The sequence below is a fragment of the Sitophilus oryzae genome, unplaced genomic scaffold (genome assembly GCF_002938485.1).
Source record: "Sitophilus oryzae breed Bouriz unplaced genomic scaffold, Soryzae_2.0 scaffold_371_pilon_pilon, whole genome shotgun sequence".
Taxonomy (NCBI): domain Eukaryota; kingdom Metazoa; phylum Arthropoda; class Insecta; order Coleoptera; family Curculionidae; genus Sitophilus; species Sitophilus oryzae.
The window spans coordinates 8,321-36,098 of record NW_022146942.1 but is presented as its reverse complement, the minus strand read 5'-3'; the positions used below and the strand labels follow the sequence as shown (position 1 = coordinate 36,098).

The following is a 27,778-nucleotide window of genomic DNA, read 5'->3' as shown; positions in this document are numbered from 1 at the left end:
GGTTTAAAAATTATAGCCATTGTAAGTTTTCAGTGGCCCTCGCTGTGTTTAAAAAAATGCTTACTAAATCTCATTTCAATACAAACTGTCGTTCTCCTTGCAGCCTCAGCGTCGTATGGTTGATCGTGGAATTGGAACCCGACGATGAAATGCCTTGTTTTTTACAGCTTTTCTCCAGAGCATTCAAATTACTCCTTTAAATTGTTCTTTCTCATTTCAGGCGTAAGAAAATGGCGCACTTTTGGTTTTCCACCCGTCGGCCAGTTTGAAAATGGCGGCCATGGCTCGCCGCCGACCGGCGGCAGCGGAGATTCCGCTGAAGATGACATCGCCGCCATAGCCAAAACAAATATCCGACACGGCCGAAGTCATCTACCAAAACTGAAGTCCAGGAACCTAGCTCCAGCCGATCTGGATCACCTGTCATGGAGCGGGAGACACAGCTAAACTCGGGTGAGTTTCAATTTTAGATGTTTCACATTTTGGTGTAAATAAATAAGCGCGAGAATATACCGGGTACGTCTCAAAAGTGGGTCACCCCTATAACTTTTTTATTTTTTCAAATAAAAAAAAAAACAGATTTGGAATATTAGTATATGACATAAATTAGGATTGATTGGACGTATTCAATTATTTTTTTCGTCCACTTCCTGTTTCTCCGGAAATGACTACAACTTTTGATTTTTAAATAGCACCCTCGGTATTTTGTTACTTTATTCGATAGAAACTGACACTCTGAATATAATAACATATCATATGTCAACTTTTGACTTTTTTCGCTTAAAACAAAATTGTATTTTAAAATTCAATCTAGAGTGCCATGGTTGTGTTAAAAACACTAATTTTTAATCAAGGAGCCTTGGAAAAATAGATTTGATCTTCTAATGTTTTTAGTGTTTTCTCCTGGCCCGTTAAAAGTTGCCGAAATCGTATTTTTAATCATATTTCATTTTTTTCAAATGGAACGAGTGTGGCTTATTAGCATATTTGGAAAAGCATTTTTTTTACGAATAATTTGGTATCACACACTTGGTATTTCCAACCATATTCGAAAAAGTCAAAAGTTGACATATGATATGAATATGTGAATGAATAGAATTCAGAGTGTCATTTTCTATCGAATAAAGTAACAAAAATACCGAGGGTGCAATTTAAAAATCAGTAAGTACCAAACCTGTAGTCATTTCCGGTTAAACAGGAAGTGAAAAGTATAATTGAATACGTCAATCAATCCAAATTTATGTCATATACTGACATACCAAATCTCCTGTTCCATCCTAATTTATATCATACTACCAAAATTTATTACCTAAAAAAAATAAAAAAGTTATAGGGGTGAGCCACTTTTGAGACGCGCCCGCTATTTAGGCGGTTATTATCTTTAGAGAAATAATGGAGTATTTTCTTCTTTCATTTTTGTTAGATTAGAGCTATCGAGGGGTGTCTCACTATTGGAATTACATGTACATTTTCTTGGCAGTCGCTGGCAGTCTTATGGCAGTCACCTGTAATAATTACATGGCAGTCATAGGCAGTCTTCTTCATAGTCATTGGCAGTCGCTTAGCAGTGGAAGGATATTTTGGCAGTACGTGTACATTTATTACCCGAGTGAGACACCCCTCGAGAGCTATATTTAAAGAAAAATGTGCAGAGATAAAGTTTGCCAAAAAAGTTTCTAAATTAGCTGTAATGATGAGCAAATGCAAGATCAAGGCTCAGTCTTACTACAGACTTGGTCTTGGTCTTACTACAGGACTCTTGTAAGTCTTGCATTTTTTTAATAGATTTGTGCTACAGGTACTTTCTACATAGAAAATCTCTAAATATTTTAAATCATTTTTAGTATTTTTATGCCAATAAAACTTTGAAGGAACGAAAATATCCAGGGAGATTGCCAACGAAACGAATTTGAGGAAATCATCTCAATTTCTTGAGGAAAGTCGTTCCACTCCTCTTAAAGATTTTCTTCCAACGTTTGAAGATCTGTTGCTTGCGAATGATTTTGTAGTCTTCTCTTTAGTAGGTCCCAAAGGTGGTCATTAGTATTGAGATTAGGTCTATTAGCAGGCCAAGCCATAATTGTGATATTGGAGTCGTGAAGGTATCGACTACTACTTTTCCAGTATGAGGCCTGGCATTATTCTGTTATAAAATGAATTTTGAAAGCCGATGGAATTACATATGGTGCAAACATCTCATCTCTGCCTCGTTCGACATTAACTGTGCCGTCTTGAAACTTTAAAACGTTAAAGTTATTCTTTGCTATACCGCCTTCAAAATGAATCGTTTCTCCGACTGTGGCTTCCAGATACTATTTTTTCGGTCCTCTGTATACTCGACGCTGGGCTTCATTATGACTTAGTCGAAAACGAGACTCGTCCGTAAAAAGGACGTGCTTTTACTAACCCGCGCCCCAGTGAGGATGTTTTTAAGAGTCCATTTCACTAGTCCGAAAAAGTAGCAAAATAAGCGTTCGGCTTTTAATGTTTTATATAAAATTGGCTAGAAATGAAATTAAAGATAAAAGATTATACTATATCTGTATTGTAGTAAAATTTTAGACAACTTCTTTATTTTTAAGACTTTTATGGTCAAACATCAACAAAATATTCCTTATGTTTGGACTAAATTTTCTCGAAAATAAAGACATTATTTGAAATTCCGTTACAATACGAAAATATATTGTTTTATAATAAATTGCTCGCTGTTTTATGGCAAATGCTGAAGCTCTGCAAACCTTAATCAAAGCACATGTGTTTGGAATTTTGGGTGTGGCTTAACACGACAGGATCGGGCTAAACCCTAGGTAGATTTCTAAAATATAATATGTATTTCCTTTGGCCACACACCCGCTTTACCCGACCCCTGAGAGCGACCCGAAAAGTACAGCGTAATAGAGTCTTAAGCAAATATCATTTGTGCCCTACGATGATTAGCAGTTAAATGCGGTACAGCATCGAATGCTCGCCTTGATCGAATGTTAACTTAATGTAACCCATTTATTACAGTTTGAGTTGAACTTCGAGGTCTTGTGATGATAATAAGAATAATTTATCGATTTCTTGTGGTACTTACGTGTTCTTTCACGAAGGGTAGCTTGAACAAGATACCGATCTTCCCTCCTTGTTTTCCGTCTTACTCGTTGAGGATATGGTGTGCTTACAATAAAACCATATTCCCTATGTCAATTCCAATTAGTCTGGCAATGACCCATTGTGTAACAAGCGTTCCTTGGGTGCAATTCATTATAAATTTAAAAAAAAATGGAAAACGGCTATTTCTAGCGATAAACTTACAATAAGTCGATCGTCTTGATTCGAAGTTCTCATACGAAGATTCCTGTACGTATAACAAATGAACTTGTCTCGAGGAAGCGACCGCACTGTACTTCGTGTATACCTAAAAAATCTGTTAGCGACATAATTTTACAACTAAAGCGGATACAACTTCTGCACTCCAACTATCTCTGCTAGAGTAACTGCTAAACCAAACCAAACAGCCAACAGACAATAATAATATGATTGTGACATTTATATATTTATAATATGATTACATAAATCACAAACACTATTTCATAGGTCTGTTGACTGGGACCAAAACAAAGGCATGGTGCTAAAGCAAAAATTACGAAAAAATGGTTGTGTCTTCTTCAAAAGGGAATATTTCAAGAAATAAAAGCTATTGAGATGAACCAAAAAATAACCCATCGAGAAAAGATGCACCTAGTCGATAAAATTATTTTCAAATTCGTTGCTTTTTTAACATATTCCCCAGGGTGTTCCAAACATTCACCAACATGACATCATTTTGTATTCCCTCGAATAATTGATAGATAGGAACTTTCAATTTTAACTTAAAAAGAGATACTAAAAAGTGAAATAATTTAACTACAAATTGCTTAGAAATCATCAAAATCGTCTAACTCACTTGTTTCGGTTGTGAACTGCTCCAATCCATTTTTGCTTTAATTGGTGAGAGAAACTCAGTTTATATTCATTAATAGAATTTAACAAACATTCGGCAGTATCTTTCCATAAAATACTCAAAACTGAATAAAAAATGCTGTATAACTTTTTTAATTAATTATATATTTTATTTTAACCTTCAGATTCCTACGTCAGTAATAATCCCATCAGAAAAAAAAAAACTTTAAATACAAATCACTTTTTAAGATAGACGAGCACAAGGTTTCTTGAAATAATGTCCCGTTCTCCTATTTTCATCCCGACACGACTCGGTCGACAGAAAAAAAAACTCCGTTGATATGCTGGCTCACCTGGCAGTTTTCCGGTTGTGCCGAATGTAGTGCAGTCCGACGTGTCGTTGGTCTCCTGTCGTGACTATATTTTTAAGTTTTTCAAACGGTCCGCGTTTTCGGTGTCGGTTTCCTTAGTACTAAAACGGGATTGTTTTTAATTATGCGTAAATGACTTATTTAAAAATAACTGCATTTGATTTGGTTCAGTTAGCTAGTGTTAGAAGATGGTGTGTTTTTTCAATTAGTGTTAACTTGTGGACGTGTAATAAAATAATAATCAATAAAAAATAAAATGAAATTTTGCAACTAAGTAAGATTATAATATCGAGTGGGGTTATGTCTATTTTTGACAACAAGGAAACATTTTTGGAGGTTATATTTTCTCTAATTTATGTAATTATTTTATAGCTCGTTTTATAGTTTAAAAATCAAGTGCCTGTTATTTTAGGAAACCGGTATAATTGTTAATGATATTACATTAGATCACGTTGATGACTACTCAATAAACTAAAAATAAAACAAGTACAAAATTTTGCTAAATTCAAAAAAAACGTTAATTAACTTGGTATTATTTTAAATGAAAATTTGAAAATGAGTTATTTGTTCTAATGGTTTATAACTCATTAGTTCTTTTTAATAATCAAATTTTAATTTCTCTTATTTCAATTAAGAATTTAAAACGAGTTGATATAATTTGGTAATTGGTTATGCATGTTAATGTTTATATACATATCAATCGGTTTTAAAACGTTCTTCGACGTTTTCCGATGTCCAGTCGCCAGTGCTCCCTATCTGGCCAGAGGTCGCCTTCGAGCTCTCATTCTTTTAGCTCCTTGTCCATTCCTTCTCTCCAGCGCTTGCGTGGTCTACTCCTTTTGTGTCGTCCCGTTGGTGTCCAGTTGAGGATCTGTTTTAGAAGCCATTCTTTGTACGTGGCCATACCATATTAATTATTTTGTTCTTATGTCATCAGCTATTGTTCGATAGGCCTCCATAATTTCTCGAATTCTGTTGTTCGTACATCTTTTTCTTCTGGATTTACCTGCAGCCCGTCTCCAGAAATCCATTTCTGTCGTTCCTGGGTGCGCACGGCATATCTTTTAGCTGCCATATTTTTTATACCATATCTTTTAGCTAATAATGACGGTTTGAAGCGTAGTGCTAGCCACATTACCTTCCTTGTATGCCGAACGGCTCTAGCATGACAAGTTGTACCTTGCCTCCCAAGACGTTAAACGCTTTCTTCCCTGAGCGTTTCTGCCCCTAATGGCTTTATCCAGAATGCCATCATTCCTTGAAATTTTTGCTCCGAAGTATTTATCCTTTCTGTAGCCATTAATATTTTGATCGTTTTCAAGGGGGATTTTTTTTTCAAGATTTTCTATTCGATATATTCCGTCTTATCTAAATTCACTTCCAATCTCCATGTGTAGTCTCCATCTGTATTCTTCGATTAGCTCTCTGGTCATATATTCGAGATGGTCGGAGTCTTGTGCCAGTACTGCTTGGTCGTCTGTAAAACTTAATGTATAGATGGTGTTGGCGTTTAGCAGGATACCTATATGGCTACATGGTGTTGGGGATCTGAGGGAGGGGTTTAATCCTTTATTTGGCATGAACCCACTGGAGACTGAGTTTTTAATTTTTATTTTTATATCGGAGTTTTTATGTATTTAACGGCTTTTAATTATTGTAGCATTGAAGTTTGTACCTTTCACAGTTTAACAGGCGGGACGCTATCGTAAACTTTTTTATGGTCAACCAATATAATAGTAGATGGACTTCCTTATTAACAGCTGACATTTTTTCCAGGATTAGTGTGACGCATGTTGATGTTTGTTTTATTTGCCAAAGATTTTTTAATTAAGTGACATTGATAGTAGGAAATAATGAAATTATTTTTTTATTAATAACAAACCAAACCAAAATTGTTGTATGGCAGTAAAACTGGTCAATTTCACCAACCCTTAATTTTGATACCAAAACCTCTTAAAGTATTAATTTAAATACTGCCCTTCTTCAGCTTGTGGAACAGTTTTTCATTGGGGATGATATTGATGATCCGTGATTTCCCAGCGAAAATCTTTGTTTTATTCTTCCAATGTAATGATTCTGCAGGACTCGATCAAATGTAAAGTAAATTCATTCAAACCACGGATCATGTCTCGAATTTTGTTTTGCACACTTAAACACTTTAATTATTTTTACGTTGCATTCACTTGTATGTGATTAATTTGTTGTCTATTGACAACTTAGAGAGACATACCAAGAACCATTGCATACGATACGAGCCAAGTCGATACTTAGTGACATAGAAAATAGAACATCCACTAAAAATTATTTATTTTTAATAATTGTTTATTTTTGTTTAAACTGTGAAACAATGTGATATCAGACCAGTTTATATTGTTCTTCTCAATTTCTACCAATGCCTAGGATACGTAGAAGGCCACATTTTACAATTTAGTAAGTTTGGTAGGGGTTGGATTATAAGTTTGCGAGAGGTAATATTTCTGATGTCGTTTCGCAAGGGGTTTGCGCAGGTAAAATCGTACGTGTATTATAGCCCCTAGTTTTAGTGGATTTCTACGATGTTCAGTTGAACATCGTACAAAATGAACTAAAAACTCTTCCGTTTGATGAGTGTACTGAACAGATGGTACCTGGATCAATTTATAAAGGGTCGCTGATATGTATGGAAACGTCGATTATTACAGGTAATATACGAGGTACCGCAAAGTTATATATAAAAGTTATAGGGTTTTAAATGTCTATTAGCCAGTAACCACATTTAAGTATACAGGATCAGTCATAAAGTCGTGGCACATCAAAGTTTATTTTTTAAATGAACCCCTGTTTATTATTGCATATTTCAATTCTACTATCAAAATGTAACAAACCAACCTTTTTCAGAGTTATTGACTTTGAAAATATCAGTGGCGGCTCGTGGCCTGTGGGACTGGGTAGGCGAAACAAAATTTTAATTAATCTATTTGTTCCCCAAAATTTACATAATATCTTAACCCAGTTCGTAAAAGCCAATATGTTAGCTTATGGGATAGCTTAAGAATAGTTAGGATAAAACTAAACTAACAGCATTCAACATAATGAGACAATGATTAACATATTAATGGATATGTGTTTTATTTATTTCCTCAGGTAGCATGCTAAATGCTAATGCTTGATAAATAAGATAGGTAATAGTACCATGCAGTTCATCATAGCATTTTATTTATTTAAAAAAAAAAAAAAAAAAAATAAGTAAATATATTTACAAAAGAACAAATTAAGACAAATTTACAGATTATCTTATTCATATACATATTTCGAGACTCATAAACAAATAGAAAATATTACTTTTATATATTAAATTGATTCGCCGATCTCTTAATAATGAAAATTTATTTATTATTATACCAGTAATGTTATCAGATTGTTGAAGGGCTATGAAAATATCTTTTTCGATTAAAAGTAAGGCCAATGACGATAAACGTTTATTTTCAATGAATTCTAATTAATTTTTAATGCGTTTTCAAACATGAAAAATGTCTCTCAACCGAAGTACTTGTAAATGGTATGAATGTATTGTAAAATCGCACATAAACAGAGAAAATGAACATTAATTACTCCAAATTTTAATCTAAATTAATACTTATCCGTATCTCCTCCTTGTTAACTTAGAAATTAACATCCAAATGCACTGTACACTAACAGGAACACCAAATGCACTGTACACAATAATTCAAGTCAATAATAGGCAGTCGATAAACAGATATTAATTAAAGTTTTAAATACTGAAACGTATGATGAATTATATATTATAGGAACCACCGAATTTCTAAAACCTACCGAGATCCACGCGCATGCCGAGGCGACTGAAGATATCGCCTAAACAGTGTTCCCAACTCTCAAAAATTTATCTCCCTAAAAATCTAAAACGCTCGTATCAAAAATCCCCAAAATATCCCTAAAACCTAAAAATATCCCGAAAAAACCTAAGTATAAATAAGTAATAATAAATAAACAATTTGTTGTGTTTTAAGTGGTTGACCTGGAAACGTCTGATCACAGCCATTGCAACCATTAGCCAACTGTTCGAAACTTTCCATTAAAGCAATATCAAACCTTCTTAAATCCAAACATCTAAAATCCCCACAACTGTTATCGAAGATTCGGTGATTAAAATAAATAAAATTATTTTGTTTATTTATATTATTATAGTTTGAAAGAGCATTAAATCTGCCTCAGACTTGTTTTGAAAAATAGCAGTAAAATTCCATTGAAATTTTATCTCTAAAAAAATATAAAAAAAAATTTTACTAAAAAATCCCCATATAGATTTTTTCTCCCCAAATTTAGGGATAAAATCCTGAAGTTGGTAACATTGCGCCTAAACCCCGCCTTAATTCGACGTAGTCAGTAGTCAATGAGTAGTCATCGATTTCCATCGCTACCGAGCGATGAGTTAGACACAAAAGACGCACATTTACCTCGACGGCTGAGTGGGAGATCAAAATTTAATTTGAAAGGCGATGTCAGAAATCGCCGAACAAAGATGAATGCATTATACACCAACGGTCAATATTATTTTGATTTCTAACTGCATACGCCGGCGGTAGTTAATATATTAATATAAATACTACAAAAATAAAATTAATACCGTATGATCGAAAAAAACGGCATCCAGTTGGCTTGGAAATTACGATCGATGACATTTCCCATATAATTTTACATATAAAATGACAAGCGATCTTCATTTCATAGCATCGCTGACGCCATTTTATTCGATCGCTTTGGTAATTGTTACAATTCATTTCCGTGTATTAAAGTATTTATATAGTATGTAATGGCAACATTAATAAAGATAAATATTATAATGAAAAAAAAAAATCTGACAAAATTGTAGGGTAAGCGCCGCCTACCTTGCCTACCCTGGCGAGCCGCCACTGGAAAATATCACTTAAACAATAATTCGATTTAATTAATTTCGATGTGTTCGGTTTCATTTAACAATGCCATTCTGCGGAAACTGTGATGCTTAATAATATTTATGACTGGTTTTGAATTGATTTTATTTTGTATTATTACGATTTTGCTTAGAATTGAAGTGAGAATTGAATTGATTGCAATAATATACATTAGTACAATAGAACAATAGTTCATTTAAAAAAAAATAAATTACAATTTTTTTTTTTTTTTTAAATTATACATAAATTTACTACTAGCCAGATATTTAAAAACCCTAAAACTTTTGTCTTTTAACTTTTTGTTACTTGTATATTTTACCTAATAATCGACCGTTTCCATACATATCAGCGACCCTGTATATCATTCCTTAGTGCTAAATTTTTCTATTTTTTCTTTTTCCTACGTTTTCTCTATTAAATCAGTAATTTTGTGAACTTGATCGATAGCAGAGTGATTACAATGGAATCTAAACTGATATTTTAGGATTAATCACAATCACTTCGTGTCGTTTTCCATTAGTTCAACTGATTTTTCAATTCTTGAAACTCGTATCAGTTTTTATATTTGATATATTCAATTCATTATTTTAAGAAATATGTGTACAAGAGGTACATTTTAACAATATGTTTTCAGATGTACACAGATAAAATTTTGTACCAAAATTATAGTTCTTAAGCAGTTAAGAGTTTTATGTCAAATTTAATTTATTGTATTACTACTAATCTATTGTATTGTACAATTCCTGTATTATGGCTTAGTTGATTTTGCTGTAACATTGCCGTTTCCAAGCTATCGTAATGTCCTAAACTATACCTAGCGATTTTTCAAATATGGCCATCTCTACATTATTTTTTTGCATTAGCGAAGCTTAGTATAAAGTTATTGATCTTGACCGGTAGTTGGCAAAGTAGACTAGTTTTCATCAGAAAATGTTCAGTATGTAAAGAAATAGACGTAATCCCATTTTATTAATATACCGGGTGTTTTTCAAAAGGGACTCACCCTATAACTTTTTTATTTTTTTCAGATAAAAAAAAACAAAATTTGCTTAGTTAGTATCCGACGTAAATCACTTAAATTGATTGACGTATTCATTTAGTATTGGTCACTTCCTGTTTCACCGGAAATGACTACAACTTTTAATTTTTAAATTACTATTGGTATTTTTTTACTTTATTTGATAGAAAATGATATTTGGCGCTCAAGATTGAAATTTAAAATTCTATTTTTATCCGAAAACGAAAATGTCAAAAGTTGACAGATGATATGCCATTCTATTCAGAATACCATTTTATATCAAAAAAGTAAAAAATACCGACGGTACCATTTAAAAATCAAAAGCTGTAGTAATTTCCTGTGAAACTGGAAGAGAACGAAACTAATTGAATACATCAATCAACCCTCGTTTATGTCATATGCTAACATACTTGATATCGTTTTTTAACTTAAAAGTAAGTAAGTTATAGTGGTGAACCACTTTTGACAAACATCCGGTATGGTTTATTATAAGTTATTTCATTAACATGTTTTATACTGTTTTAGAAAATTAAAAAGCTTAATACTATCTAGACCGATCTGATCAGTACAAATGTCTTAGGTCTTTTTCCATTCCACCATGTCTCGTTTAAAATGTAAAATCTGTTCCAATTTTCGGATACGCGTTTAATATTCCTACTAAATTATTCACGTAGTCCGACAGTGTGTGTGTGTGTAAAACATAGTGCTTAAAAATAACTACGAGGATCGTGTATCGTACAGAGAATGAAGGCGGAAAACGAGGTGAGGAGTTATTTTTTATTTAACTTTCTATTTTCACCATTATTGTGTTTTACTACATTAGACCCAAATTTTTTGGTTTATGTTGGGGACCCATTCATATTTGTCTGTTATAGACACATTGAATATTGATCATATGATACATTGATTTATGAAACTACAGTTACCAGTTTTGTTATTTATTTTATCTACAACCGTTTAGTTATAACGTTTTTACATCACTATTTTTTTTAGTATTTCAGTTACGTTATGAGATTCATAATACAACTAGTGGTGTTATGAATCTATATCACTATAATAATGAAAAACCACTACGAACATCTAAATATATTAAATTTTCGAGTGGATATATACATACATCAAAAGAAAACAAGAAAATTGATGCGACTTTTCCGGCAATAATGATCCCGTGGCACGTACTGAGGCAACTTCTACATCTGAAGGGAGACTTTTGGAATCGCTCACCGTAATTTTTAAAATGATTTTTCTCGGCAAAAAGTGCTCGCGTTTACTTGACAGGGCAAACGTGATAAACAACGTTTGTAACTATAGTCTGAAGCAGGTAACAATTCCCCACAATTATAACTAAAAAATGTGACAAATCTCATAGTTAAAGGTGTTAAAGGTGGGCGACTAATAAACGAAAATTAAAACAGCATTTTCTTATTTTTCTGTTGTAGATAAAACGTTGTACAGGGTGGGTCAAATTCGACGCTTTTAAATGGAAACATCCTTTTCTATACGAGATAGATGAAAACTAATATCGGTGTCTGGAGCTCAATTTTTGTCAAAAACATGATGGTGAAAACCGCATGTCGATATCTGTTACCGTTTCGGAGTTACGGGGTGTTTTTCAAAAATGTGCATTTTTAACAAATCTCTGTAACTTTTTTGCTATGGAAAATTTTGTATTTCTATGAAAACATTTCCATAGCACCTTTTTACGTAGAATTTAATGGTTTAAGTATAATTTTTTTAAAATTAATAATTTAAGAGTTATCAACAGAAAATATGATTTTTTATTTGGGACACCCTCTATATTTTTAATTAACTGAAAAGAATTTAAAATTACCTTTCCAAAAATATAGCACACTTGATATTTTGTTATAATCCCCTTTGAAATACAGAATTTTTAAAAGTTCGCCACTTTTAACTAGTAGGCTTTGGACCCCTTATTGATGATATGCCCTTAATGGAACTCGAAAACATATTTTTCCAGCAAGACGACGCACCGCCTCTGAACGCTGAAGTTATCAGCAAATTTTTGCAGCCAATTTCAAGAATAATTCAATAGCTAACCAAGATCCCAGCCGTTGGCCGTCGAGGCCGCCTGACTTAGTGCCCATGGATCTAATCCTATGGATATATTTGCGGAAGAATAAAGGTTCCTTATTCTTCCTTATACTCTAGACAAGAATTAGAAATACTTAGCAATTATGAGAGGGTATCTTTCACCCCCACTGAGTTAATGAATTCCGCGAGAAATGTTCAAAAACTGCCCCGTCTGTCCATAACAGAAGGCGGTTGATCTGTCGAACACCTGTAGCAAAATCTCTTGAAAAAATGTCTTGGTTTGCTATTTATTTTTATTGTTATTAGATATAGTTTAAATGTGTTGATGTTGGTTAAATATATTTTAAATTGTTATAAAATTTTGCATCTCTCATTGCAAATATTATTTTCGTTTTAAATGATGCTCACAGCTAGAATTTTTTTGCATTACAACCGGTGCCCTTTAAAGCCTACTTATTTAAAGCGGGCGAATTTTTATATACTCTTTATCTCGAGGAGGAATCGAGCAAAATATCATGTGTGTTATATTTTTGGAAAGGTAATTTTAAATTCTTTTCAATAAATTAAAAATATACAGGGTGTCCCATATAAAAAATCAAATTTTTTGTTGATAATTCTTAAATTATTAATTTTAAAAGAATTATACTGAAACCATTAAATTCTACGTAAAAAGGTGCTTTGGAAATGTTTTCACAAAAATACAAAATTTTCCATAGCAAAAAAGTTACAGCGATTTATTAAAAATGCATATTTTTGAAAAACACCCCGTATCTCCGAAACGGCAACAGATATCGATATGCGGTTTTCACCATCATGTTTTTGACAAAAATTGAGCTCCAGACACCGATATTAGTTTTTGTCTATCTCCTATAGAAAAGGGTGTTTTAAAAACGTCGAATTTGACCCACCCTGTACATGCATGACACGTGCGTTTAAACATGATTACAACACTCGTGTGATTAGAACGACTCTGTCTATACGACCTCGTCGTTCTAATCGTTTACACTCGTTGTTGTAATCATGTTCATAAGCACACTTGTACTGTAAATAACTATTATTATTCGAGCAGTTGCAATTAATGTTGCGTGCGATTTATATGAATGTTGCTACTAGGGTCAGTACCGGGTATTCCCGGTTCTTTGATGCCCCAAAAGAACTCGAAAATTATTAATTCCCGTTTCTTTCGGTACTTTCGGGACTCGGTAATAATAATTAAAAACATATTTTTTTGATACAAGACTTTTGATACTTTCTAGTCGGTCGAAATCAAACTCTTCTAAACAAATAGTGATGCTATCTTTTACTGTTCTTACTTCTAAAGTTATTTTGAAGTTTCTATAATGTTTATTAGCAATTATTGAAATTTAAATATTTTATTAATAAGAGTAATTTTCAACAATTTTCAGCAATATTATACTAAATAGTATAATATTGCTGAATGTATTAGTTATATTTTTTTGTGTTATGTTTTATAGGCATTTGCATCTTTAATTGAAAATGTTAAGTTTTTTTTTCTAATTTAGTTAAGTTGGTTTCGAGGTTGGTTGATATTGTTTGATGTAATTTTTAAGCTACCTATGTGTTTTATTCTTATTTCGCTTGTGTCATTTGAAACTCAATTTTTTATCGGTTTTATTTTTTTAGAACCATCCCTTGCTTGCTAATTGTCGACCTCCACAATCGTTGAACGAAAATATTTTAGTACGGTTCTGGAAACTCCAATTAATACTACCAATTAGATAGAGATCTTTTTGGCCATTATAGAACCAGGCCTCGGTAAAAATAATTAAAAACATATTTTTTTGTTACGTGAGAAAGTCCTTTGATATTTTCTAGTGGTCGAAATCAAACTCTTCTAAATAAGTAATGATGCTATATCGTATTGTTCTTGTTTCTTTTCTCTTTTGAAGTTCCTATAAAATTTATTATGTTATGTTTTAATAGATATTTGCATTTTTAATTCAATATTTTAGGGATTTAGTTTCAAATTCAATTAAGTTGGTTTATGTTGTTTGATAAACCAACTTTACACTTTTTTTAACACTGACACTTTACTTTTAACACTGAACGACGCGCGTTTTGCTAACCATGTTAGTGATGTTAACATCATCAACAGATGATTAAAACTAAATTACTGTCTAAAAAATCTACAAATTGAGCGTTTATTAAGGACTCGGTTGGTACTGACCAAGCGTGACAAAATCATCCAAAGAAGACAAAACCCATCGGGCGTAACAGTTAATAATACTTACCGAGACTAGAGTAATAATAACACCGAACTGGAAGGAATTGGACCATTATCGGACATATTTTTACTCTTAAATATAATTATTTTAATGTTTCTTTACAAATCTCAACAATGAAATATTTCCGATGAAGTTAATTTCTTCTAAAAATTTCAAGGCACTTTTAATACGAATAAAAATACTTTGGTATTTCGCAGTTTCAAGGAACACTTGTGGCTATAAATATTCCTAATATTTCTTACTACTATATAAATAAACACCCGTATTTAATGTATATATGTTTCCGTATAATTTGCATAATGAGTGAATGGGATGGTAATGCTTAAAACGTTGTTCTTGTTTAGTACATAAATTAAAATACTGATTTTTAATTTGTTAGATATACCGTAGTATAACACAGTTTTATAATAATTAATCTGGTACTGGCCATTGAGCGATTAACAAATGAAGGGTCCAGGGGAAAACATGACAAGTGCTATTTTACTAATTTTACAGGAGTGCACTGGACGGCTGGTGGTTATCAGGTACTTTCCGCGTATTCTATATTACCGTATGCACATTTACAATGCCTCCTATGTGACACCGATTGCTCGTATCTACCAGTTAGGAACTGCACTGCATCAAAGTGGACTCCAGTACCTCATCGGGCAGGACGAAAAAGGTGGCGAAGTGCGCCGCGGGAAACCTTGCTAAACGTATTTATTTATTAACGAACACTTTTCTTATGTAGGTATGATCTTAACCTAGTAGATACTGTAATTTAGACTTTTTTTAATACCGTGCCGAGAAAAAAAACGAAAATGAACAAAAATGAACCAACAAACCAAACCAAAACATACCTAACCAAAGCAATCAAAACACGCTGTAAGCTAAAACGCGTCTGTTTACGAATTCCAATTGCCGAGTACTTAATAAATGAGAATGGTACACTTTCGCAAGAAGTGTTTTTGCCTGTCTACGTTTAGAAAAATTTCTAGAATGAAAAACAGAAACGTATTTTCATGTACTCTTTTTGCACTGTACGAATATGTATCCAGCTTTAAGGCACACGTGATCGCCTTGCCCGATGAGGGATTGGAGTGCATTTTGCTGATGCAGTGCAATTCCTAACTAGTAGAAACAAGCAATCGGTGTCACATAGGAGGCATTGTAAATGTGCTTACCGTATGTATCTTATTGCCCTATCGAGTTTATACATTTTGTAGGGACCAGTTAGCCCTACTATAATATTGTAAAATCCTGAGGAATTGACGCTTATCAAGTTTTTCCCCTAGACTCTTCAAATTCTAATGAAACATTTCTCCAGAATATTGGCAAGGTTCACACAGCCCTGATTTCATAGATTTTGTTAAGGAATTCCTAAATACGATATTTTTGAGTATTTTATCTATCGATGATTAAACGAGATATCTGCCACAAAAATTAACGACTAGTTGAAGATGTCAAATTAAGCCACACTGATTTAAACTGATATGTAAAAACATAGCAAATTCGAAATAAGATTTATGGCACTAATATTGGAGATAAAAATTATGTATTTAAAATTTAAATATAAAGTTGGATATAAACTTTTCGTTCTTTAACTTAAAATAATGAAGTAAATCCAACGCCTATTTGTAACCGGCACTGTAGATACCTTGCATTTTAATACAGCGTATTTACTATAATTTTGTGCAAATGACACATTATTATAAAATATTTAAAATGAATAAAAACAAAAACGGAGATTTTTTGACACCTATTATCGTGTTTATTCTCTAGAATAGACACGATAAAAGTCTATAGTATATCGTAGTTTCATAGTGTATTTCGTCTTTTCATGACGATCCTAGGTCACTTCATGAAGCGTCGGTTAGGTTAGGAGTTTAGTTATGTTATTAGGTTAGTTTTTTTCATTAAGTGACTAGGATCTTCATAAAAAGACAGAATACACTATGAGACTACGACATATACAGGGTGGTCCAAACTGTATTTCGGAAACTTCGGCAGCATATTCTGCAGATAAAAATAAGTAAAAAAGTTCGTATGAATGTATGTCCGAAAATGCTTAGTTTCGGAGATACAGGGTGTAGAAGTTTCATTTTTATTTCGATTTTTTCCAAATAATTTCTGAAGTAACTTCAATATTTGGATGAAAATTGGTGTCCGGAAGTTTTTTTGCATGAGAAATTTGATTTTGATGTCAATATGACTCCTACTGTTTTAATAAGTAATAACTTATTAAAAGTATTGTTTTGATAAGTAATAACTCTTTGTCCGTACCTGTATAAAACTACTGAGTGAAAAAATATACATTTCTGTGATTTTCTACGTAAAAAACGTCTCTTTTTAAGATATTTAGAATGGAAGTAATCAATACATGTCATTACTGACAAAAAATAAACATGTTGAGTAGATAATGGTCTCTTTCACAAAAAATAAAATACCCAATTCAAGGACACATCAATCTGAAATAGAAGACTATTTTCAGTATATTTATCGAAAAAAAAATAGTTCCATGACATTGAATAATTTTTTATAGGTCCTGAAAATTGCTTTAATTTGGAATAATTTTAAAGTGCCAATTGATGACGTATGAAAAATACGCCCAACCACATTGCAGAACCGTACTCTACGCCAGCCAACAACTGGCAACATTGCGATTTGATTTGACATGCATGTTAAATAATAAATTTGAGTTAGTTTAATTTTTTGTTTACTCCGTTTGTGAAAGCTTCTAATCAAATTTGAAGTTTTAAATTGTTATTTTTTGATAATTTGTTGTTGTGGTGTTGTCGCTTTTCAACATGCCAGGTGTGACGTATTAAAAATAAAGTGCGGATTTTTATTCTGGGCTTTTTTGTTTAGGTTATTCGAAAGTGAGATAGCAGAAAATTCTAGAATTAATTGCTTTATTCAATTATGCGAATTCCAAAATATAGTGAAAGAGCCCATTATTTGACTAAAATGATAAATTTGTGAATTTTTAATTTTTTTAAATTAATCATAAATTTTTCTTCAAAAATTGATGAGAAAACAGTTTTTGTTGAACTTTTGGCACAAGAACATTTCAAATTTATGATTTCAGTCTAATAACTATTTAGTCAACATGTTTAATTTATGTCAATGATTGGTATTGATAATTTCGATTCCAAATATCTTTAGAACCATTACTTGTAGCGATTTTTACAAAGAGACCTTTTTTACGTAAAAAACGTAGTAAATATATAATTTTTTACTCACTAGTTTTATACAGGTACGTACGAAAAGTTATTATCCTTCAAACCAGTTAGAAAATATGTAGGTGGCGACCTCTACAAGTAGGAGTCATATTGACATCAAAATCAAAATTTTTATGTCAAAAAACTCCCAGACACCAATAATTTTAATCCAAATATTGACGTTACTATAGAAATTATTTGCAGAAAATTGAAATAAAAATGAAACTTCTACATCCTGTATCTCCGAAACTAAGCATTTTAAGACACACATTTATATGAAGTTTTTTACTTATTTTTATCTGTCGAATATGCGGCCGAAGTTTCCGGAATACAGTTCGGATCACCCTGTATATTGTATTTCTACTATTTATACATACGTATAGATTGTTTTAGATATTTAAAATAAACAAATTGACAGCCATTTTTAGCTAAGCCCGAAAATAGAAAGTACATTTTTTAATGAATGGAAGTGTGTGAAAAATCCTCTACATAGGTATATGTATTTTTTAAATGTTCGAACATCAGAAAACTATTAAAATATTGGTTTTGTACTCCTAAGGTGTGTCCTAAATGATGACATCAATAGATGTGATCATAGTATTACGTTTCCGACCAGTAATTATCTTGGGATAACAAATTATTAGCATAATTTAAATCATGGCAGAATTTATTAACAGTGTTTACTGCTTCGATCGACTACATACGGTCAGAGTTTCATTTCTACAGTAAAGCTCCATACTCACTATTCGCCGATGCGGTTCGTCGATGCGTCGATTTGATGCGGATTGTCTTGTTCTGAATTAAAGACCAATACTTCCTTTGTCACTAAAGGTGCATCTTCTGGAGACACAGTTATAGGTATATCTCAGAACTAGACACCTGACGATTTCTTAGGCTCATCAGATAGCTGCAGTGTTCTATAAGCAGAGGTTTACGCTTTAAAAGAAACGGCGGACTAATAATATCTACGAAACCAAATTTTCTATTTAGGCAAACTATATCTATAAATTAGTTTACCCTAAATAAAATATGTATAAAAATATTTAGAAACCAACATAGAGCAAATTCAAGTCCAATAGTTACGTACGCTATATGAACTACCATTAAGGCCAAGCAGCAAGAGACGTCGCAACACCGTAAGGACCGCGCGACAGCTTGTATATGGCTCGAAGACTGTGGTCAATGGTGTATAGCAAAAACACAAAACAACTACTAGAGCACAAAAAGAACCTAGTGCGCATAATATTTAGTAGGTGTCGTCACTGAAAAATCTCCCCACGGGGATAAACCTCGTGAGATATTCTCGTGAGAAGTATGGAAGATTTCCAACGACGACAACTGCGGGACGGAATGACGGAAGAGGGAAGATGAAACCATCGGAGTGCACTGGGTGAAAACGACGCTACAAAAACTTTTAAACCACGGTTTTTGTAGGGACCAGAGGAAGCAGCAGAAGCAAACATAAGCGACATCGGGAACTTTAAGAGCTGGAAGTGCTTTAACGCAAAGAAGAAATGAGAGGATGTTTGGTATACAATAATACAAGTGAGTCACAATGGGTCCAAGGCCTCGGGATAAGAGATCAAGCAGGATCTCAAACACCTAACCTATCCTAAAGGGTGCATCTACCAGGCATTTTGTGAGTAAGGTTGCAGTTTCGTATTTTGGAGAGACTAAACGTCTTAAATGTACATTTTTTAACCCTCCATCAAATAAAAAAAAAAAAAAAAACAAAATGAAATATTACAAAAACTATTAATTTAGGTACTATGAACTATTATATATAAGAAAATAGTTTATGGGAATTTAACGCAGAATCTAAAAATAAAATAAAAAATTAGGGTTTTGCAATTTAAAAAAACAATATGTTATATCCGCCACACTTTTGAAGCATCCTTGTTTATACTCATAATAATTTTTGAAATGTGTATCTTTAACCTTTCTATAACTTTATATTTAATAATTTTTTTTTTGTAAACCTCGAAACAAATGAGATAATGCACTTTACTCTATCGTTGACTCACCCTGTACAACTTAACGATCATTAAATAATAATTACGCACCAGATGAAAACAATTGCCAGTCAGGTATTGCAGACCATCTGTGATCCAAGAATCACAACATAGAGTGGTCAGGAGTTCGGGTTGTTTACAATAAACCTCACTGAAAACATACGAATGCGAGTATTCTCAGCGGACATCTCACGCCTGAGACTGCGGACATCTCACGCCCTCTTGACTGCATTCAGATTTTCATGGGTGAATGCTTAATATTTAGATTAGTTCACACTTGATAATGATCAGTGATACATCTGACCGAAACGTTGTATTCAAAATTCAAAAAACTAAATATAATATAACATAAAAAAAAAAAAAAAAAAAAATATACCTATATAATATTTTATCTTTTAAAAAATGTTTTCCCTTTCTCTTAAAGTTGTTGTAACTTTTGCGTAAATCTTAAGTAATTATGGACAGTCGATAAAAAAATTGGCACGCAATAAGCAACGGCTACTGATCATGAAAAATGCCAGTTAACAATCAATTAGGTTTCCATTGGACGGCGTATTTTATCGGGGGAGATTCCGATTTCGTGTTGGATGCGATCCAGAAAGTCGAGAAAATATCAACAATGTCGACGGACGCCGAACCGGACAGCTGGACGGTATGGGACGATATTGAATTGCGCATTTCGCAACAAGAATAGGCTTTGGTTATAAATTTGTTTTGTCAATGGAAAGATTCGTTTTCGGGTTGGAGTTTAGTAAGCTGTACTGTTTGGGTCACTCTCAGGGGCTCGGGTTAAAGTGGGTGTGTGGCCGAAGGAAATATATATTATATTTCAGAAATCTGGCCAAGGCTGACCCCGATCCTGTCGTGTTAGGCCACATCCAAAATTCCAAACACACGTTGCTTTGATTAAGGTTTTATTAAGGTTTGCAGAGTTCAGCATTTGCCATAAAATACGAGCAATTTGTTACAAAACTATATAAATATAATATTAATCACTTGTAATCTGTAACCACAAAACTTCAATCTAATTTCCGTATTGTAACTGATAAAATTAGTCTTTATTTTCGAGAAAAATCAAACTTTCCTTGATTTAAATAAAAAAATATTTTGTTATAAAAAGTTTGATGTTTGACCATCAACATTTTATCTTCATCACAATAGCCTCACAGGTCGCAGTGTTTCCGGCAGAGGACTGCCCCTTATTGTGGAAAAAAAATCAAAACTTTTTAAAAAATAAAGAAGTTTCTAAAAATGTGCTTACAATACGGATATAGTATAATATCTTTTATTTCCCTCTCATTTGTGTTAAAAATAGCCTAGGCCAGTTTACATAAAACGTTATATGCCGAACGCTTTATTTTTTGCTACTTTTTTCGACTAGTGAAATTGACTCGTAATACAAAATCTTACGCAACAAAGAATATGTAAATGATGTTCGATTTTATACATGGTGTCCCAATATTCCGTTGAAATAGAACTTTTTACGAATTTTTGAAGTCAAATTAAATTAAATTGACCCAAATTTACTTCTATACCAAAATGCTTTCGTTTATCCAATTTTAAGATCTTTTTTAAAATTCTAAGTTACTTAAAAATACTATTTATTTTTTACATAAATTAAACTAAACGTCTTTAAGGAAAATCGCGGGGAACCCTTTTTTTGCCCCCAAATAAAGTCTTGTAGCAAGACCAACACCAAGACTGGATCTTGCAAGAACAAGACCAAGACTACTTTAATTTTATAATGATGATACTTTGATTTATTAAATGATGATACTTTTGATGATACTTACTAAATGCAAAACCAAGACTAAGATCAAGGAAGTCTTGGTCTTGAATTTGCTCTATGTAATTATTGCCTACTTTTGTTTTGATGATGCCGGCTTTGTTTCCGATTTTCTGATCTCTTCTGATGTTGTTTTCAAATCTAGAATCGTCAAGAAAGAGAACATCTTCAGGCTGGCACACCTGAGTCATTCTTGCAGTTGGATATACTCTTATCGAGAGACTTCGAAAGAGTAAGTTAACCATTCTAAAATAGCTAATCCGATTTAATATTACTTATTTCAGAATTAATTGATTCTTGGTCACTGCATAGTGCATATAGTAATTGCTCGATAACATAATGTTTTAACTACTTTGGTGGCTTGACAGTGATAACAACTTAAATGCTATCCCGTCTGAGGGTTTTCTACATACAGATTGAAACTATTTGGGACTACTCTTAAAAATTTCTTAAAAAAACTGGAATCAAAAGACTGCAACTACCAGGTATCTTGCGATGGGATGTAGGTATAGTGGAAAGGCTAAATGTCCTCTAAATGTATGACTTCTTCTTAAAGTGCCTTCTCCATTCAGTGAAGATCGGCAACAACCATGGCAAATTCCTCTCTATTTTTCCCTCTTCTCAGCAAAGTATGTGAGTCCAGGCCTGTCCAATCTCTGATGTTCTTCAGCCAGGAGCATTGCCGTCGTCCGGGTCCGCGCTTTCCTCAATTTTACCCTTGATGATGAGCTGAAAGAATTCATACCTGCTATTGTTCATGGATATGCCCTAAATTAGGCTGCTTTCCTCTCTATTATGTCGAAGGAGTTTCTCAGTGGTCCTTGTTCATTTGGTTTAAAACTCGTTCATTCGAGACACGATCAGTCCATGGTATTCTCAGCATTTTGCGATATATCCACATCTCAAATGCTTTCAACTTATTCATTGCGCTTACTGTGAGTGTCCACGACTCAAACCCGTAGAGAAGTGTGGAAAGTACGTAGCACTTGACGAAGTTGTCTTTTATATGAATGTTGAGACGTTTATCGCAAAGTAGGTTCCGCAATTTTAGGGAGTTTGATCTAGCCATCTCATTTCGAGCTCTGATCTAAATGTCTGGGTTTAAGTCTTCACTAATCCAACTACCCAAATATCTAAACTTTGAGACTTTTGCTATTGGTGTCCCACCTACGACTTCCTCCGTTGCCTGTCTTGCATCTCTATTTATCACCTTGACTTTGTTTTGTTTGATATTTATCCTGAGCACCATTGAGTCGCCCACCGAGGACAGTCTATCAAGAAGTCTTTGCAGGCCCTCAGTGGTGTCTGCAATAACGACAGTATCATCAGCATATCTCAAGTTGTTAATCAGCCTACCATTCACTTTTATGCCGTCTTCTGATCCCTCAAGCGCATTTCGAAATATTAGTTCCGGAGTACATATGAAGAAGCATAGTGCTCAAATACGCATCCTGCCTAACTTCACGCTTGATAGGTATTGTTGTTGTTTCAGTGTCCTGTAGTTTTATTGTCGCTACTTGTTGTTCGTATAGCTTTTGGATAATTTTCAGGTCTTGGGTATCCAAGCCTCTTCTTTCAAGGATGCTCAGCAATTCCCTGTGGTTGACGCAGTCGAATGCCTTCGTGTAGTCTATGAAACATAGGTGTACCTCCTTTTGTTGATCTCTGCACTTCTGCCAAAGCACCGATAGCGCAAACAGGGCTTCTCTCGTTCCCAGTCCCTCGCGAAATCCCAGTTGCTGTTCACTTATGTCTAACTCACATTTTCTTCGGATTCGATTATGCAGAACCTAAAAACAGTTTATGTAGGACTATGGACTCATAGAACTTATTAAACGAAAACTCATCACATTTTTTTGCACCAGTTTTTTTAGGAATAGGTATAAATGTCGACCTTAGCCCAGTCCTGCGGTATGTTTCCGGTATTGTATACAGAATTAAAGAGGTTTACCAATAACTTTAAATTGTCTCCGTTTATTAGTTTTATCAATTCTGGGTAGATGTTGTCCGGTCCAGCTGCTTTCCGGTTTTTGGTGTTCTTTAAAGCTCTCTCCATTTCTGAGATCATTATATCTGGACCATTTTCAGTTTCTATTTGGGAGTGAAAAGAGGGGCCACCGTCATCGAACAGTTCCCTTATGTAATTGGTCCATACCTCCTCTAGTTTTTGTTCGGTTAGGATTGGTTTATTCTCACCGTCCACGATTCTGGTACATGTTCGAGGTTTGTGTTTCCCAGTGACTTCTTTGACTTTTTTATGTAGGTTAAACAAGTCATGTTTTTGGTGGAGCTCCTCGACTTCGCGGCACCTCTCCGTCATCCACAGTTCTTTGGTTTCTTTGATTTTATTTCTGATAAACCTGTGAGTGTCTCTATATCTCTGAGGGTCTGTGTCTTTTAAAAACTTCGCCGCTTCCATGAGGTCTAAAAATTTCTTGAGTCATCCACGCTTTATGGTGCTTCTCGTATTATTTGTTGTTTAGTTGTTCTTGTGTTTCCTGCAGCGCTTCTTTAATTTTCTTCCAGATATTCTCTATGTTATTGTGGTCTTCCAGTCCAGGGGTTTGAGAGGCATTTGCCTGTTGGATCTTTCCTAGTTGCTCGTTGAGTTTGTTGGATACGTCTTGTCGTTGTGCCTCACTTCTCAGTAAACTCATGTTGGGTTTTTTAGTGAACTTTCGAACAATTTTTTTTGAGCCTCATTCGGATTCGTGCCACAACGGGATTATGGTCTGACCCAACATCCGCTCCTGGGTAAGTCTTTGCACTAAGTACTCCATTTCTGTATCGTTTTGGAGCTTAATGAACATAAACACATGCAAAGAGGTGAAACAATAAGTTATTATGGCAGAGTGATGTACGGTGATGTAATAGGACGAACTAGACACGATCCGATGGCGAGTGAGAGTATGGAATGTGGAAGTATTTGAAGTACAGAGGAGATGTCATGTAACAGAGGGAGCAAAGGAATTCCGATAACACAATGAGGAGGGAGTTGATTAACGGAATCTGCTTAAACAAAGTAGGTTCTGTCCAAATTAGCCCTGACAGCAAAAGGAATATCGATGTAATTTACCGATAATGCTGTTTTTGCGAATTATGATTATGTTTCAACATCTCGCTGATGTAAGAATTCATATAAAATTGTAAAATTAGTTATAAAAAAACATAAATATAAGTATGTAGGTATTTTCATCACTACCGCTCTTAATCCAGACAATTAATTTATGATCTATAAAATGTGTTTACGATATTTGTAAATAACACTAACCATATATATGACACTATTTATACAACTGATTTAATGTATTTGTTTCAATTTTGCTTTTTCTGGTCCATTTACATTTTTAATATAAAAAATTATTACTATTTTGTAATATGTTCTGTAGTACCAAAGTACTACCGTACATCTATTGACAAACTAAAGTTTGTCATGAACTGATTGATATAAATTATACAATGTTTTTCGAAACATGCGTAGGATTTGACGACCTGCAATAAATAATTCCTTCAAAACTTAAATATTTTTCATATACAAATAAAATGTAGCCACAATTTATCGACGTCGAAAATAGCTACAGGCGTCCATATTAAAATAGAATGTAGAATGTTTAGAGGGGAGGACTCTCTTGAGTTATAACGAGTTATAACCATCATACAATTCAGAACTTTGACAAAAGCTGGTATCTGAGACTCAGCCACACTTGTACCCCTCTAATGTAATTTCGTTCATCTTGTACCGGACCATACCAATAGGTATGGTATACCAATAGGTATGGTAGGCTCTTAAGATCGGCAAGATGAAGTTTTTCTAATTTCACTCAAATGAGTTATTTCGGTCATAAAAATGAACCGATGTAATGCGACAGCCGGGCACTGAAGCGTCAGACGCTCACATAGGAAATCAGTTATGCATAATTGCACTGAACCAGTACCTCGCGTTTATCGCATGCGCTGAACGCATACGTTTTGACGCAGTTAGGAACTTCCACCTTTAGGGAATCCTACCTTTAATCCCAAAATTACAGTAGCTAAGGAAACGTAAGTGGCTTTCAGTTTAGGATTAGGAATAACATTTGCCACAAAATTTATAATAACATCAAAATCAGTCAAAGTCGGTAGTTTTCGAGATAAAAAAAATTGCAATTCCCTTTACTTGAAACTAAAAGAATTTTTTTTTTTTTTTTTATTAACATATTTAGTATGGACGGCTATACATGCCTCCCAGCGCCAATTCTTTTCAAATGTGGACGTGATGTAATCTATTGTGCATATCTAGAAAAGGCATTTCATTCTTAGTATGATTTGAAAATGTTTCAATTTGTTTGGTTGTATACATATTATAAATCGTAAGTATACCATAAGCTAAGCGTAATTCATCACTGGTCGTAACTAGTCCGCTGGTAAATTACGATCTAACAAGAACTCACTGATTTGTACAATTAAGGATGTATATTTATATATTTTGTATTATAAGAGACGATACAGAATGATTTACGTGTATCGTAAATTATTTTTTTCAAAAAAAAAACGATACCTCAACTTTTAGTCTGAAAATATACGCATAATTGACAAATTGATAATATTTTTGGAGAATCCTACTCATTACCGCCTAGCTCTTAAAATTATATTAGTATAATAGTGGCGGATACAGAGGGGAGCCATATGAGGCCCGGTCCCCTAAAATTCAGAAATTCTCCGTGTTAAATATTAGGCTTTGGGTTAAAAATGGCGCTCTAAAAAGTATATTCTACGTTACTTTGATTTTGCCCCCAAAACAAATTCCCGCAATAGGTAAAATTTAGTTATATTCGTAGTAACTTAGTTTCAAGCTAAAGACGAACAAAATTCGTGTCTTTTGTAGTCAAATAACTATGAAATAAACCATCTGGTTATTTATAATTCCCAAACTTAACAGAAATCAATAAAACCATTTGTCCCAGCCATAGGAATAAAAACATCACAATAGGTTTTACTTATGTTATGGATTGATTTGTTGATATTTCCAAAAGGGTAATTTAGAAGTTCAAAAGAGCGATGACAGCGAACAATCAATTTCAATATATCAACGCTCTATATTGACTTATATTGTTTGCATTCAGTTGCACCCTACATTATCCGATCAATTTGATCTAGCTGATATCATTAACGTTGATTGAAAATAAATTCATGATGTTCAGAAATGTTTAATTTCAACCTTTTCAACCTTACAACGTAACGACACAATATGAATGTAAATGCTTTCTAGTGGGGAGCTCGACCTCTGACAAAGCAGCATCTTGTTAAGGCATTGTGGTTGTTGTAGGTATATCAGGAAAAACTTGTGTCTAGCCCCAGTAGGCAACTATTAAGCCCGACAATCACATTAGAGTTTTTGACAACACAAATGAATTAACACCTCCAAATAACCACGCTAAACAACCTGATTGGTCAAGCTTTAATAATAGTTGTTTGGTTGGGGCTAGACTCTTCTTGATTTAGCCATATGTCGTCGAGGTGTCCGAGACCTCAAGTTAGCGATTATGTACCGGAAGTAAAAGTAAACTGTATATGATTTCCGATGTTTTTCTCATGTTGGTGTAGTTATTATTTTGAGCTTCCGTATCCTTTGCTTTCATGGCTCAAGACATGAAGAATGGGCCCAAAATTATTCTTGATCAAAATGACGACGCGCGACGGTATAAGATTTAGGGAAAATGTCACGAGTTCCGAAGATGATACTCAGTTTCAAACTTAGCACACGTATTTAAACCAAACAAAACAAACATCGTCTTTTGCTATTTCCTGGTTAACTTTACTCTATTTTGGTTTTGGTCTTGCAGATTTAACGCTGGGGTCTCGTTCTTAGTCTTTTTGTGCACGACCAAGACCAGTCTCGCACTAGTCAGAATGCTGTTACATTCGATGTTGAAGAACATTATTTTTTTGTTCCAGATCGATGTTAAAACCTCAAACATCGGCCAAGCCGTCCATCGACCTGCTGGCCCAGGCGCCCACGATGGACAATAATCGCCTGGAGAAGCTGGTGAAGAATTTCGTGCACGAAGACAAAGCCCGACTGGCCGCGGCCGCGGCCGCGGCCGCCTGCACTTCCAAACCGATGCCAAACAGTATTCAGTACGCCCTGCAGAAGTTCGAGAAGGGATCTGTGGTGGAAAATGGATACGCGCCGAAGAAACCCGCACCCAGCACGGTCAAGAAGGTTCCTGGATATCAGTCGACGACTACCGTTGAACAG

General features: G+C 33.9%; 1 protein-coding gene across 1 annotated transcript; it reads left to right on the top strand.

Moving 5' to 3' along the window:
* Positions 1 to 420: 420 nt before the first annotated feature.
* LOC115885093 lies at positions 421 to 27,778 on the top strand (the record flags this gene model as incomplete). The annotated part of the gene is made up of 2 exons (XM_030903878.1): positions 421 to 453; positions 27,475 to 27,778. A coding segment is annotated over exon 2 (300 nt), but the record flags the coding sequence as incomplete, so codon positions are not given.